The sequence below is a fragment of the Erigeron canadensis genome, chromosome 9, assembly GCF_010389155.1.
Source record: "Erigeron canadensis isolate Cc75 chromosome 9, C_canadensis_v1, whole genome shotgun sequence".
Lineage (NCBI taxonomy): Eukaryota > Viridiplantae > Streptophyta > Magnoliopsida > Asterales > Asteraceae > Erigeron > Erigeron canadensis.
The window spans coordinates 36,352,973-36,369,830 of NC_057769.1; the positions used below are offsets into that span (position 1 = coordinate 36,352,973).

A 16,858-nucleotide genomic window follows, 5' to 3' on the forward strand; every position below is an offset into this window, starting at 1 on the left:
CCATAGATTTGTGGAAAGAAAAGACTTTTGACTATATAGAACGTCATAAATATAAGTAGTAAAATGTTAATGTAAAAGGGGTAGTTTAGTTATTTTAGGAGTTAACGGGTCTATGTTGTTAATTGTTTTATTAAAAGTATTGTAAGTATTTTAAGTGAATTTGTTAAAATTAATGAATAAAAGATAGAGAATTAATTAATTATTTAATGATATAATGATCATTTCGGATGAGACATTTTTATGAGAGATAGTATGATAATTTTTATAAAGTAGTAAATATATGAATTTAACTCCTACGGGTATTATAAACAATTAATCATTACCATTTGTCATGCCATTATTTTTAAAAATAGTTACAAAAAATTGTTGTACGTATTAACTCAGTGGTTGAATTAATGGACTTCCTCTTCATTCAAAAAGTCTTGTGTTCAAATTTTGGGGTGAACGTATAAAGTATCTTTATGAGGGCTTGGATTACGTATATTCAGGTTCAAGTCCGAAGGACAATGTTTATTCTTCTTAATCGTCGTGCCTTCGGGTGTATTTAATAAGGTGTCTTTCCCACATCGGATATTTAAGATAAAAATTTCTATTTTGAGAGAGATCTCTACCGCGGACCGGTTAAAATAATGTATGTTAGACCTCACGTTGTCGAATCACGCAAGAAGTTTCAAGCGAAATTTACTTTTTAAAAAAACTACAAAAAGTTACTCTTAATCAACTTACCTATTACTCTATCACATAGATCGATTTATATGAAATTACCCAATTAGCTATTAATAAAGTTAATATCGGAATTGAGTCAGGAAATAAAGTTTTACTTTTTTTATTTTCATTTTTAACCCTTACCGTTTACAATTTTAAAAAGGCAATTACATAATTTTATGTTTATCATAAATAGTTTTATGTTTAATTTAATGTTTTACTTTTATTATTGTATTTATATAGATTATTAAATAAACAATAGCTTAGTCTATAAATTATTAAACAAAAAAGGTAGAATTATATGTATAGGTAGAAAAATCAAGTACACGTATATGTAAAACATACAAATCATTAATACATTGCTAATATTTGTTATCTAATTAACTATTAAATTTCTTTATAATTTATAATCCCTGATATATTCTCGTTACAATTGATATATCGGTTCAAAGGGGCTACCAAAATATCACTATGTTCGATATTTACAACCTTGTCTGTCACAAATGTTAAGTTGTGACTTTATTATGTCAATCCAAGAAAAAAAAAGGCTACTATATTTGACGATACATTTTGTATTTTGCGAAAAGATCGATCCTTGTTTACCAACCACACATTGTCTAACCAAATTAAATTGTATAACCACACGTTCCTCAAAAAATTCGATGCGGACGGATTCTCCCCCTAACTAACAAAGAGATCGTGGCGGAATTGCCACATATGAAATTAAGCACAATTTTGTAAAAGAACAACCCACTTGTTTCTCGCGAAGAGATGAAAAACATACTCAATATCATTTAATTGAATAGTTGATCAGACCCTTTGAAAAAACTTTCCACTTCAATCGGTATAGCAAATAGACAAATTAATTTTATTCTAATGATATAGAATACAAATTGCATGATATATATGTATAAAGGGAAATGATTAATCCTCCTAACTAGTTGGTCTAAAAATTCTCCTAGCAATAAGAAGATAACATGTGGAAAAATCGGGGCAAGATTATGAAAGAGAATTAGTAGATACCACTTGTCAACTTCTTAATGTATTAGGAGGATTATTAAGTTATTTGGTTAGAAGTATTTATCATTTTCCATGTATAAACTATAAACCAAATAACCAGTGTAGGGGAAAACTAAAAAAATTTCATAACATATAAATCATACTCGTAATACAAAATATGGGATTTGGGTCTAGTAGCTAGGGGGGGAAGAGGGGGTTGATATGCTTTCTCATGATTCATTCAGTTTTATTTAGACCTTCTGAAGATGAGTTGATAAGGAGTAGTCAGAGAGAGTAGAGTGACGCAAGCAAAAAAGAGAGGTACGTACTTTTAACAGAGCGCAGTAACAGTAAGACAGTAAAATAGGAGAGGGTTTACTATCATTGGCTTTACTAAACTCGGGTACAGGGATCTTACAGTGACACGCTTCCACAGAGTTCCTTGTTTTGGTATTCACACGCGTGGTCATGGTCACGGTCACCCCCCCTTGTACGTACGGATTCCCCCTCTTTTCATACTTTTCGTCACTAACAAAAAACCATCAGATATATCACAATTTTACTCTATTTATATTCATCTCCCTTATTTCTTTTAACTTTTTTTTTTCTTTTCATTTTACAAACCTGAAAAAAAATGTAACAAATAACATATTAAATCATGTAATTAATAATAAGTTACAACCTGTTTTTTTATATGTTTATAAAAATGTAAATACAGCAATGCTTGTGAGTTATAACAAAGAGTAAAATTTCTGTCACTTTAATAGTTAATACCAATCTCATACGCCATTTCTTCGCAGCAGTCAATATCTTCACCTACATCTCTCTTGTTTTATACACAATCTTGAATTATTTTGTTTTCAATTAAATACTAGACATGTATAATTAACGAGATAAATTAATAATAACGTAAAATAAATCCTCAAACTGTAGTTGCATTTTAAAGCTAATTTCTTTTTTTTTTTTTTAAATTAAGCTGAATTTTGCTTGAAACTTCGTGTCGCAATTCGACAGCGATAGGTCTAGCATATACATTGTTTTTAACCGGGTCCATGCTAGACAGATCCTTCGAAGTAGAAATGCATATTTCAAATATTCAATGGGGGAAAACCCTGAACTAATTAATCGGCCCGAAGGCACGCCAATTAATAATGGTAAACACTGTCTCTAAGACTTGAACGTAAGTATACCCAATTCAAGCCTTTATAAAGGAACTTCTGATGTCCATCCAAAGATTAAACACAAAAACACTTGAATAGGAATATGTACTTTTAACCACTTAACTAATTTGCAACTATGCCATTTCAATATTCAAAAACTATAGACTATCTTGTGCTCAACACTTATATGACAATAGAAATTTGGCCTGCAATTATACATGGATATTACGATATGGTTTTAGAATGAAACCTTATTGAGTTGGATTAGAAACGTACAAACGGTCCTAACAGGGATGATTAAAATGGATAACGAGCATGAGATGTGGTTACTACTCACTAACTCGGACAAAACGTTGCTAGCCAAATAATTAAACAAAACAATTATTGAGTAATCTAAGTTTTGATAAGAGATATGATTCATCTTTGGTATGTTGGGTGTTGGTAGGGATTTGGTATCCAAAGTTTGTTCTTTTTCACAAAAGTAGTATTCATCACTTGTTAAATATAATTTAATACTTTAAAATCCTAAAGGTTGTTTTTGGATGTATTGGACTACCTTATTTTATCCTATGATTTTAATTAATATATAAATGATGTCATTCACTTGCTAGCGCAATGGTTAAACACTTTGGATGTTGTAACAAGGGTTACATGTTCGAATCTCATCTCGAGCATTGTTACTAGCTAATATACTTGGCGTGCGAGTTGAATTTACCGGGTGAGGCGAGCGGCGGGAGAGGATCGGGTAGGCCTTCGGTATCCAGTCCGGATACCCATGGTCCGGCCCTTCGCTATGATAAAAATATATATATATATATATATATGAGAAAAGTGAGTATGAGGTTGTTCCCCATCTAAATATTTTATTATTTGTTTGAATTTAAAACAAATACATGCCCCCATGATTTTTATGATTATAAAAATAAATGTGAAGGGTTCCCCATCTAAGCTTAGATGGTGGACAACCCCATAATCACTTCTCCCTATATATATATATATATATATATAAGCTTTAAAGGTAAAACTTGGTATTTATTTATCAACAAAAACAATAATTTAGAAATTATTTAACTTTATCTTCTCTAGTAGTAAAATAATTAATCATAATGATCATTATCGATTATCGCATATAGATGGAGGGGAGAACAAGAGATAACATGAAATGAAACAAAATACTCATGTTTAGTATAAAATTACAAGTATAAATTATTTTATAACTATACCAGATACTTTTTGATATACAAGTGTATATAAAAACGGTAAATACAATCTTGAAAAATGTCAAATGTATGGGCATAGTTGATGTGCCTAGCTAGCTCGAGTTTCGACAAGCAGGCTTCATAAATATATTCACATCATTATAATTGACCATTCTAGATTTCTAGCTAGCATTCAAATTTGATGACGACTAAAAGTCTAAAACTAATAGTACATGTTAAATCCGTGAATATTACTATTATAATAGTACGTAATTGATTCATTATATGTATATTGTTCAACATATGCATATGTTCAATGATAAAATTACTCATGAAGAGTATATTTCTAATAGTTGTCATCGATGACAATAAATAGAAGCGACTTGATTGAATTGAACTTATTGAAGTCATGTAAATGTACAATTCAAGCAAAAGATGCATTAAAAGAGGGAAAAAAATCACAAGAGTGAATCACAAAACTTGTTAAATTTACATTTGTAATCCCATCACCCCTCTAACTCTCTAAGAAATAACCAAAGAACATCAGAAACTTTTGGACAACAAAGATAATGTTGTTGTAAACATCTGGACTAGAGAATAAAACTCTAAATTGAATACCAACCATAACCTACAACATCTAAAGAAAAAAATATATAAACCCTTTTTATCTCTTTTTCCCCCTTATTATTCCAATATTAATACATTATTTTGACCTAAACTCGTACATAAGGTGCATGCCGTCGTAGATTGCCATTGATCCGTGATATCCCTAGCAATTTTAAGGGCGTCAGATGTCGTTCCAAGAAGACCTCTTCGTGTAAACCCAACCGTATATAACCCGTTATTTCCTTTCCAACCATTTGGAAAGGGGTTTTTTGGCATTCCTTCTTCAGTGAAGAAGTCACTACCCTGCATTAGAAGTACAATGATTGAAACATAAGATCTAAAAGTCGATTAATAAATATTGTAAACATAGATTTAGAGATAGTACAACTTGAAAGTAAAAATAGAGTGTTGAGATATTAATACGTGCATAGCATTGAAATATTTGAAATATGTGGGTCATTATTAATTTATTATAGCATACAAATATACTTGAATATGTGGGTCATGCTACATTGCTCAATTCATAATGAAGGACAAAATAATGAGATCATTATATGCACAAGTGACATTTCAATTCTGATTCTTTCTCTAGTAAAGAGCAAAACAAAGTATTTTAATAATATGACTTTCTCTAGAGAGGAAACTACTAAAACCAGAATGGTATTGTTGTAAATGATTCATATAATATGCATCAAGATTTGTATATTACTCTTGATTCTAAAACTTAGTTTCTGTCATTATGTAGTTTTTTGAAATCAAATTCAGGAAAAAAGACATAACATAAGAGAAATATAATGATGAGAATACTTCTTGATGGTTACACATCATAAAATGACAACAAAAATGACAATCCTCCAAACAAGTGCCATCAGTTTTTCACTTTTTTGGTTGCTAAAAACTCATTTTGTAGGCTTCTTAATGTGTAAGACTTGGAAAGTGACATGAGAATGAGAATAAGATAAAAAAAAAAAAAAATTACTAATTAAATATATAACCTCACAAATATGATTTAGCAACATAGGACTATAGGTGTACAAATCTTGAAGCATGTTTGCTAGCTAAATATACTTCATACAATGATACAAAACTATGTCATGCATGATTAACATGAAATATATAAGATTACAAAGTGGTTGTTTCATTATTGGTGTCATGAAATTTACCTTGAGCCAATATGGTACATTGCTCTTGTACCCTGTTGCCAACACAATCGAGTCAAATACGATTTCTTGACCATCCATAAATTTGGCTCCATTTTTAGTGATTTCTCTCACTCCTTGCTCCACAACCTACAAACACCCATATAAATCAAAAAATAAATAAGTTAATTTATTTGGTACAACTTATTAATGTATATGTCAGGGAATCTTTCGATAGTTACCTTGATGTTACCGGACTTGATTAAAGATAAGGCTCCGGTGTCAAGTACCGGGGTCTTTCCGGTGGCATTTTTAAGCTCAAGAGGGCCGGTTTTAGGCCGTCGTAAACCTAATTTATCGGTGTTTCCTAGTGTTAAATTGGCCAGCATCAAGATTAATTTGTCCACAGCCCTAAGTGGTAGCCAGTTGAGAAGTGTCATTGCTATTCCAAATGTTGAAAGTCCAAACATTTCTCTTGGTAGAACATGAACCTGAAATTGCATACAACCAACAAACACCCCAATAAGTCAAAATATTAGTTCATACAACAGTTTTGAAGCATGTGATTACTACTTTTGTCAAAAATAAATATTTTTTAAACAAAATGTCACACACCCAAAAGAAAAAACATACACTTTAGTAACTTCAACTAGAAAAGTAACAATTTTAAAAATACCCATACGAAAAAATTCATCAAAATGGTATAAAGAGACTCCCCACTTGATAGCTACAAAAAGCTTGGGACTTTTGTCATTCTACTACCATTGTATATAACTTTTAAGAATGAAAACATACACATTGCATAAAGTAAACTAAAAAGCAATTGAGATTGACTTTGACATTAAAAAATTACACCAATAATTCCCTAATCATAACAACACCTAAAACCACACACTCAACAAACTAAAAACACGCACTGAAAAGTAAAGAAAAATAAGATAGAAAAAGGTGTTACAATGATGATGAACTTACAGAGTTTCTAACAACCATAAAAGGACTTGCATTGTATCTGCAAAGGTCCAAACTAACCTCCATGCCAGAATTCCCACACCCAACAACCAAAACTCTTTTATTTCTAAATTCACCACCACTTTTGTACTCACTTGTATGCCTAACAACACCTTCAAATGTTTCAATTCCTTGTATTTCAGGCACCACAGCCTCAGCATTTTCTCCTGTGGCAACCACTATCCATTTTGATACATACACGCAATCTTGTGTATACACTTTCCAAACACTTTTGGAAAAGTCATACTCAGCTATAGCCACTGATTGGTTAAACTTTGGCCTTATTTCAAAGTGGCTTGCATAAGCTTCCATGTATGATATAAATTGTTTTTTTGTTGGATATTTTGGGAAGTTTTTTGGGTACCCAAATAATGGTAGCTCACAGAATTGTTTTGGAAGATGAAGCTTTAATCTATCATAAGTTTTGTGTTGCCATAAAGATGCAATGCAATCACTTCTTTCAAGTACAAGTGATGGAATTCCATTTGCTTTTAAACAAGCTGCTACTGCTATTCCAGAAGGACCAGCACCAACTATTATTGGCCCATCAAAATTCATCAACATCTGTTCTTTTTCACATGAACCCATTAAAGATCTTTCAAAAAAGATTCAAACTCACAAGAGAAAACAACAACAAAGGACTAAAAGGAATTAACTTTACCAATCTTGAAAAAAACCTCTGTTTTTCAAGAAATGCTTTGTTTTTGTACTTCTTTTTTCAAAAATTGAGGCTGAATTTCAGATGGACTTTGAAGTAAATGAAATGAAATGAAAAACCCAGAAGAAAAAAAAAAATGAAAGGAAGGATCTTTAAAAAATCTTGGAGAAAAACACTCTGTTTTCAAGAAATGCTCTGTTTTTGTATTTCTTTAATAAAAGTTATTTGAGACTGGGAGTTTGAAAGGGAGTTTGAGTGAAGTGAAAATGTGGGTTTTTATAAATAATTACTGACGGTAATTCAATGCAGAAAGAGAAAGTGTAAATATGGAGGCGTGATGGTTAAGGAAAGGATTTGGTTCACTTTCTCAAGGCTCTTTCTTCTGAGGCTTTTTTTTTTTGTGTGTGTGCAGAGAAAGAGGACTTTGAAGTGAAGGGGCAAAGTAAAAAAAGGGAGGGAAAGCTATAAAAGTATAAAATGTAGTTGAGTTGAATTTATAAGCTACATTCACCAATAGTGTACTACTCACCGTATACTGTATTTTTCTTCTGACGAGCCTAAATTCATCACTATCTAGTAGGTGGGGGATCTCAAAGTCAGTCATCAACTCTACTTGATATTCCATTTTTCTTGTATTAGAGAAAAAATAAAGATATGTTTATATCTAAAAATAAGTTTAAAAATGCCTAAAACCATGCTTAATTTTTTAATCTATCTTCAATTAAAATTAGTGTCAGCATCATTTTTTCTATTCAAAACCGATCAACTTCTAGTTAAATCTCAAATTTATTTAATTAAAAGTATAGTATATCTTTAATCTTTAATCTTATATGAAACAAACTATTAATCTTATATAAACTATTAATCTTATATGAAATAAACTATCCAGATTTTAAAATGACCATATTATTTAGTTTTTTATTTAATAAAACATCTTTATCTAATAAACTTATAATATATTTAATGAAATAATTTACAACATAGATTCTCTAATATTAAAATAAGACATCAAATCCTTTTACATCAATTAATTATACATTCACAACTACACCGTTAGTCCGTTACTATCGCCGCCGCCACTTTTGTCATATCTTCACCACCGCCGATACCACCATCGTCACCACATCGTGTAGACATACGTTTAATTTATATTATGAATAACTTATTTTATTAATACTTCAAATAAGACAATACAATAAATTAAACTGCATTATACTAATAAAAAAAACACATAAAAAATATAATACTATTAACACGAGTCTTCTATACGTTGGTCCGCCAAACATGCTATGTAAGTTATCGACGAAGGTGTGATGTGTTTCTGGGTTGTGTTGTCCTGAGCTATCCTAAACGCCTGCTTCACATATTTTGATAAATGTTCGTTGTGAAATGTTAGTCAGCTGATGAAAATATGGTTATACATATAACATACTCATTCTCCTCGAACCAGGTGTTTCATAATTTTCCAATTATCCCGAAACATATTGAATGCACGGTCAACATCTTTTCTTATCTTTTTCTTTTATATAGTTTTGTAATTTTTGTTTTTTATCGTCTTGAGGTGTCTAATAACTTCCAACAAACTCAGACCACTCTTGATAAATCTCGTCGACGAGGTAATAACCATACTCGTATTCGTTTCCACCGAATTTAAATAAACTCTGGGTGTGCTGCCAATTTTAAAAATTACATAAACTTCCACTTTAGGATATAAAATGGGATTCTGTTAGGCAACCTAAGATTTGGGGGTTAGTTGAATGTGTATTGTTATTGTTTTTTTGGTTTGAAATTTGAATGGTGTAAGGAAAATCCATGTAAAATTTAATAGTTGATGGAGGTATATTAGAAAATTTGGTTTGGAGGGTATCATGAAATGGCAATAGGACTAGCTCGTACTAGCTAGGTAAATGCATCACGCCTTGAATGACCAAAATGTGACCATTATATTTATCACGTTATAGGACAAAGACAATTTAATACTAGGATTTAGGCAAGATTTGCTTTGTGATATTATATCTAGTGAACGAGCAATTGTAATCCTAAATTTGATCCTATATATGTTTGTTGGATTTAGTTGTTGGATTTTGGTTTTGTTGCATTTATCTAAATATCTAATGAGGTCACTTTTAATCATTGAATATGTGGTTTTGGAATCGAACAATATAAGTCATCACCAAATTCAGATTGATCAATATATTATATTATTTTGGGTCTTAGCTAAATTTGATGTTAACTTATGATTGTGGAGCCTTTCCAAAAAAAAAACAACTTATGATTGTGGAGTCTTGGATGATATGGGTATATCTATTATTGTTGAGCTTGTTTGAATGGACCACATTTTGACCTTTGGGCCTTAGATCAATCAACATTTAACTTTTGTATGCTAATGTCGATAAGAACTGAACATGCCACCTTAGCTAGGCCAGCATTATTGTATCGAGTTATCTAATTCGCCAAATAAGCCTTGATATATATTCTTTGTTGGAGTCATCGATCATGCATTTATTAAACGGAGATGATATGTATATCATCATGTTTACATGCATATCACCGAAATTTTGTATGTATAACACCTTAACCATATCCCTTGGTACTGAGGGAGTTGGGTATGGATCGGTTTCGCCGATCCGATCGGATAGGGCAAATCGGGTATTGAAGCTGAGTGTTGGGTAACAAATTTGTACGTTGTAAAGTGCTCCCCCCCCCCCTCCCCAAACGGCTACTTTTACCGAAGTAAAAAAAATATATATAAAATTAACCCCATGTTTCCTCTTTTTAACTATAAAAACCCATTATTCTTTCATTATTTACGCCACAACTTACATAGCCGAAACTGAACGAATTGAATAGGTCGGATTCGTAACACCACCGATAATGAGTATGTTGAATATTTTCGAGGGAAAATCGATTGGCTGGATCAAATTATTTTTGAGCTTACCACCGTCTCTTCCATTTTGAGTGTCACGCTAGACCACGCGGTATTCTGGCAAGGCAATATTGGTGATGGTCGGCCTGTAGATTACGATACTGACCCTGGGAAGGAGTACGCATCTCCTCAACCCGGCGACGTTGCCGGGTCTCCGGAACCCTATCGATATATTCACCGCAATAACGGCGATAGTAGTGTGGACACAGAATATTCCAAGTGTTAGTATTATGTATTTATATATCATGTAGTTTTATTATGTGTTTTCGTATTGATTCTTTTTAGTATTATTTATTGTGGTTTTTTGTAAGTTTTAAAGAAATTATGTTTTATGTTTATATGATTTTAATTATATGTATTAAAATTAAAGAAAAAAGAAAAAAATTTGGATAGAATTGGGTATGTTATACCTAGAATTTAGGTAAGAAATGAATAGAATTAGGTAATTGTAAGTTAAATTTTTTTAATTAAAACACGAATTGGATAGAATTGAGTATTTGAGTAGTCTTCCCTCCCCTTAAGGTTAGCAAAATCGTACATATGAAAGCATATATGGGAATTCCTTTATGCCTTCCATTTAATTATGAGGGTTTTTATGGTATAATATAAGTCTTCAAAGAAAACAACGTTTATACTTTGGGGAAGGGAGTGGTATTCAAGTACCAAATTCTAAAATTATCACATTATATCTACTCAATAAAAATCCTTTAATTTAAAAATAAATAAAATTGATATGCCTAATGCCTAATAGATTAGATTTTTAACACATGTATCAAGTGTCTTCTCTCTCTTAATCTTTACCATATATCATGCAATATGTCATGATCTTATCCTTAAGCATACCAACTTAAAATTATTCAATACTACTCAAATCCTAACTAATTTAGTGAAATCACCTACTAAATTTATTTTTCTTTTTCATATATTTTTAATACATAAACTATATCAACATAAACTTTAAACATTTCATAAAAAATGAAATAAACATTACATTGACGCTTTAGAAAAAGAAACAATACATAATAGTTAAAAAAATTACGATCAAGAACGCTAAATGTTTTTTAAAAAAACTAATCTTCGAGATGTGGCGAGTCTTGATTTCACACGTGCTTCGTGAGATCATATCGAAGGTGGTGATGGACATCTTCGTTTAATAACTCCGCTAACACCCTACCGTCGAACACCGGTTGGACCGGTGGGTCCACTATTTGAACCGGTGACATAGCCTCCCCGTCGCCTTTTATAATCATGTTTTGCAAAATAATAGTCGCGTGAACATACAACCTGATCTTTTCTTTGGTCACAGGTCACAAGGGTCAGCGGAGAATTTTCCATTTTCCATTGACATTTTCCTTTTACGAATTCAATATATTCGTCCTGCCATATCATATCGAATTAAAGACATATATATATATATAATATATATGTTTCGGGTTTGATTTTCATCCCATGCAGATTTTAGAGGGTCTTGTCTACCATTAAGGTAGCAAATGAAAACAGTCTCTTCTTAGGTGAATGTAAGGTCTGCCTACATTTTAACCCCCTCATACACCATCCCGAGTTATTGGGGCTCAACACACGCACTGAGCAGTTTCTTTGTTTCTATTGTATATATTGATAGTGAAAGAGTTATATTGAAACCTCTTTAATATATTGGTATATGTATCTTTTTATGCAATAATGTACTCCACATTCACAAACTTTAAACGGCCCCTAATTCGATCTCTACATTGTCAAGAAACTCAACTTCTAGCAATAATTGGGATCTTTGTGCTTTATTAGAAGTCTAGTGGACTAGTGGTTTGGTTCCTATCAATTCCTTAATATGAGCATGTGGTTCTCAAAGAATTGAACTAATTTTCACAGCAATCGCTCATTCCTAATATGATGTCTCCTACTGATTTCAGATAAGATAGTTTTCAATTCAAAGGCCGGATCGAGCAATTGCATTTGATTGGTAGTAATATTCTTCCACATAATATTTTGGCCTACCCCTTCCTATGGTTAGTTACTACTTTGTGTTGGTATGGTATTTTTCATGGTTTTAGGCACAACTTTGTAAATGAAATGTAGCACATAATATTTATTTTGCTTGCTAATAAAGGTTAAGTTCATTTTCTGATATATACCTGATAGCAGAATATATACATATAGGCATTGAATATATGAAACATTCACGCATGTATAATGATTGGCTAGACCAACAAGGAGTTGACCTAGTGGTAGAGAAAACACTTGATAACCTTAAAATCTAAGTTCCATGCCCACACAAAATACAATTCTTTTAAGGTACCTGTTACTAATAAAGTTTAGGCCCATATGTAGAGTTTTAAAGACGCGGGTTCAATCCTTCAGGAGGCCCCAGATCATGTGGGGATTAATAGGATGAAGGTATATTGTACCGGCATCATATGGTTATACAGGTTTAGTCGTCGATGGGTATCTAGCTGTATTAATACCGGGGCTAGGGTTCCCCCATTACTCTTTTTTTGTAATTGATTGGCTAGCTGATCATCCCTTCTGTTGCTTAATATTCTTTAATGTTGCTATAATCCTGAGCTTTCCTCATATATTCGGTGAGGGCTGCTAGAGTTTTTGAAATGCATCTGAACACTAAGGCTCCAACCCGCTTGCTGATGCTTTAGGTGTTAGTTGTCATCAAGGTCCAGGTCCTGATTCCTCCTAATCGTCTAATTGAACGTGGAATAAGATATATAGTACGAGTGCTATTCCTAAGTTGCAAATTATTTGATGAGAAATAATATACGAACACCTTGAAAACTCATGAAATCTCTTTATGAAATCATACAAGCTCTAGAATAATAGTACAAAAATCAGAAACTTCATTACTATATATATAATGTAATTATAATTATACCAGCTTGGACTGTGTACAAAAGACTAAATGATAATTTACCAAGTGAAACACAATTAAGTTGATCCTTAGCATAAATTTGTCTTGGGATACAGTCTGTTGTAGTCCATGATTAGTATACTTTGGCCGTCACTAGCCCATTCTCTATCGCGTATGTGCATTACAAATTAATGTTGATATACCAATACTAATCATGAGCTAAAATGCTATGACTTAGACACTTAGTTAATCCTAAAACAGATATGCTTGTTTTAATTAAAAGCACGGAGCAACACTTTACCCATTTGTGCATCAAACATTGTATGAAAGCAACTTTGTTTCGGGCTCTCAATTTACATTAGGAAATGTGATTTTACATGCGAAGGTAATCAATTGTGAGTTAAAAGAGAAAGGGTAGATTGATTTATATCTGAAATCTAATGATTGTGGAGTGCGATCTACATTTCCTGCATAACAGATTCAGTTGCTACCAACTATACTATTTTCTACAGTTTTAACCTCTATATCATAAGTAGCTAAGAAAACTAATTATTATAGTTCAATGAGACAATGCCAGGATTCTAACTTTATCACTCACACACTTGCTTCCATTCATAAAGCTAAAAAGAACATGGCATTTGTGTTGGTCTATATGTTTACTAGCAATCTTTGATGTTGATATGTTATTTGAGTAGTACTGATGCCCAAATTGGTGACAACCGAAGACTTCACTATCTATGTCCCAATCGAACTGCAAAAGTTCCACTAAATCAAGCATATTTCGTATTGCAATCATTATTTTCCGTCTAGTTTCAATTTGGACAAACTCACGATGGGGCTCTCTCTTTGATTCGAGGGACTAGTCCAATCATCCGATGCCACACACTTAGACTGTTGATCAAATGACACTCATGAGCGGTACGTTAAAGGTCACTCTATATCGAGCACTTGCTATTTTCATGCGGTTCCAATTTTAGGGCTAGAGCTTATTTTCATGTTTTTTTTGCACATGATATTTGGTACAGTTATTCTTCTATCGATATGATTGCTAGAGTTGCTTTGGAATATTCCTTGTCGATCCAATATTCATTCTACATATATTGTTGGCATATGGAAGACAATATAACTAACTCCTAAAAATTGGACACATATTTGAAATATTAAACAGCTTAATGATATGTATTATACTCTTGAATTCTTTTAGGCATTGTCTCAAATTGTTTAACCATCACCAAGTTGGTCATCGATCAGGTGGCAAGGACTCTGGTTTCCTCGCAAGATGTCTTAGGTTCGAATTATGCTATATATAGGCATACATTATTTGTAGCTAGGTGGTTAGAGAAATAGCTGAAACTGGTCATCACGAACAAATTAAGCCTGGTAAACTAACACAATAAGTTAAATATGGCTTGTCATCCCGGGTAACCTTTAAAAAGAGCTCTCTAAGTGTTTTCACTTTTCATACATTCGGCTAAAACTTTCATATACTTTGTGTCAAAGAGCTTAAACTTGTTACTAGCTATTTGTATACAGAAATTCTAATTAATTTTAACAATGGTTTTCCCTTGCAAAACCTGTGAGCAAAACTAGGAGCAATGATAGAAGTATGACTGTATGATCGAGGCCCCATTGCTTACGGGAATTTGAATATTTTGTGTATACGCATGGTATATATGATTATTAACAATGGTGACATGAATTTCCATTACAACAGTGAATTGGTTGATACTAAATTAAATTCCTTCCACAATTTCAGCCATGATATCATATACATGTAGCATAAATCCTGACATTGCATGATTCATTGATTCGTTATATCATTCCAGGATAAAAGGACATACTTTAAGGTAAAATTTCTACGAAATAATTCCAACAAATTGATACCAAATCTATTGATATATCTAAAAGTACTTAACGATGGTTTCGAATTAACTTTACCAACTTGATTCTTTTATTCTTGTGAATTTGTGATCAATTGTATTTACTCTTGTGAGTTGTGATCAATTGTATTTACTCTTGTGAGTTGTGAATTGTGATGAATTGTACACTCGGGTCTTACCTCGTCACCTCGATCGCATTCCCAATTTGCTAGTCTTCACTGGAAATCTCCAATGATATTATCAGACATACATACAGAGGATGAGAAGTGATATTTGTATAACATGTATTAATTAATCTACCACACATATGCTTACTGGCTTGTACATTGTGTTTTAAAAGTTGTACTGTGTAATAAATTTATCGATATTTGTGGTATGATAATCATTTCCTATAGAGAAATGGCTACATGAAAAATAATGTGCTTATATTCCAATTTTTAGTGGTAAATCGATTTGCTGAGCCAGGTTACGTATTTGATAGGTGAATTAATAAAAAGATGTCACATGCTCACATATATCCAACATTTCACTTTTTGTGTTTTCTAATATATCGATCATGCTCGACTTTTTCTTGGTGAAACCTTATAACAAACTCTGTTCGACTTCTTTTAGGGTCAACGACACCATGAGTCCATGACTATAATATTCCACTAGTTCGGAAAACTAAACATGACATACTGATATAAATTTGATTGCGGCCACCCAAGATGTTTAGTTATACCATTCCAAACCCTTATATATACACTCAAAAAGCCTTTTTTGGGGCCTTAAGCAAGAAGAATTTTGGGGTCTAACTCATTAGATAACAATTAATGATGGTTTATTCAATAAAAGCTTAATTTCTTATGGTGCTTTAAGATCGAAAAAAAAATATACCTCATTGCATTCATTTTATGCACAATGTTGCCATATTTCTTAAACAAATCACCATTACAGAATGCCGAAAGCAATTACAAAAAATAAACAAATGTGAAATGTAAGTATAACCCAAACATTTTACTACGTCAATCTCCAATTTGAAAGAAAAGCCAAGAAATAATATTTATATAATTGCACCTATGTAGCTACCTATATATAAATAGGAATGCCATCAATTAGAGCCGTAGAGACTCTTTCAATTTCTTGAAAAGTAATGGAAGTTAGATTTTGATGGTTGAAATTCACAAAAAAAGCGGCTGTTTTGTTAGATGAAAGAAACCTTGATGATAAAGTATTAACCACTAATGAAACACTTAATATACTCCTAGTCTAACTCTAACCTATTATAATATTGAGGGCCTTAATAGTTAGTGGGTCTTAGGCTTGTACCTAACCCAATACTACTATTGGGCCGACCTTAAAGCATATTACATGGCGCGATGTCTAAGGAAGTTTAGGTCTCAAGAGAGATCGCCATAGTGATGAAGGGTCTTATTTCTTCACAAGAGGTCTCAAGTTTGAATCATCCAATAAACTTAGATGATGTTTGGTACAATGGAATGAAAAGATGAGAAAGAGAAAGAGAAACACTTCTCTTTTTTGTTGGTCATAGAGAATGGAATTGAAGAGTTATTGTATCATTCTCTTTCCATGATTTTGATTCTTAAATAAAGTAGAAAAAACATGAGAATGAAAATTTAGTAAGGAAATATCCCACGTTCCGTTCTTATGTGAATGGGGAGCTCCTTTGTCAAAACTATTGGGTATAAAGAAGATAGAACACGTGCATTGCACATTCTATCACA

The 16,858-nt window shown here is 32.2% G+C and overlaps 1 protein-coding gene across 1 annotated transcript; it reads right to left on the reverse strand.

Annotated features, from left to right (window-relative positions):
- Positions 1 to 4,655: 4,655 nt before the first annotated feature.
- Positions 4,656 to 7,404, reverse strand: LOC122582746 (probable indole-3-pyruvate monooxygenase YUCCA4). Its single transcript, XM_043755172.1, has 4 exons — positions 6,781 to 7,404; positions 6,051 to 6,299; positions 5,833 to 5,958; positions 4,656 to 4,972 (listed from the first exon to the last, which is right to left on the reverse strand). Exons 1-4 carry the CDS (start codon positions 7,402 to 7,404, stop codon positions 4,748 to 4,750), a joined length of 1,224 nt encoding a protein of 407 aa, XP_043611107.1. The 3' UTR covers positions 4,656 to 4,747.
- Between the last annotated feature and the right edge of the window lie 9,454 nt (positions 7,405 to 16,858).

What these genes read in the sequence shown, in the direction of transcription:
- LOC122582746 (XM_043755172.1), bottom strand. Translation starts at nt 7,404, where the DNA reads ATGGGTTCATGTGAAAAAGAACAGATGTTGATGAATTTTGATGGGCCA. An exon ending in TTATGGTTGTTAGAAACTCT is followed by an intron (nt 6,300 to 6,780) that starts GTAAGTTCATCA and finishes ATGCAATTTCAG; the next exon opens with GTTCATGTTCTACCAAGAGA. An exon ending in ATGTACCATATTGGCTCAAG is followed by an intron (nt 4,973 to 5,832) that starts GTAAATTTCATG and finishes CTTCTAATGCAG; the next exon opens with GGTAGTGACTTCTTCACTGA.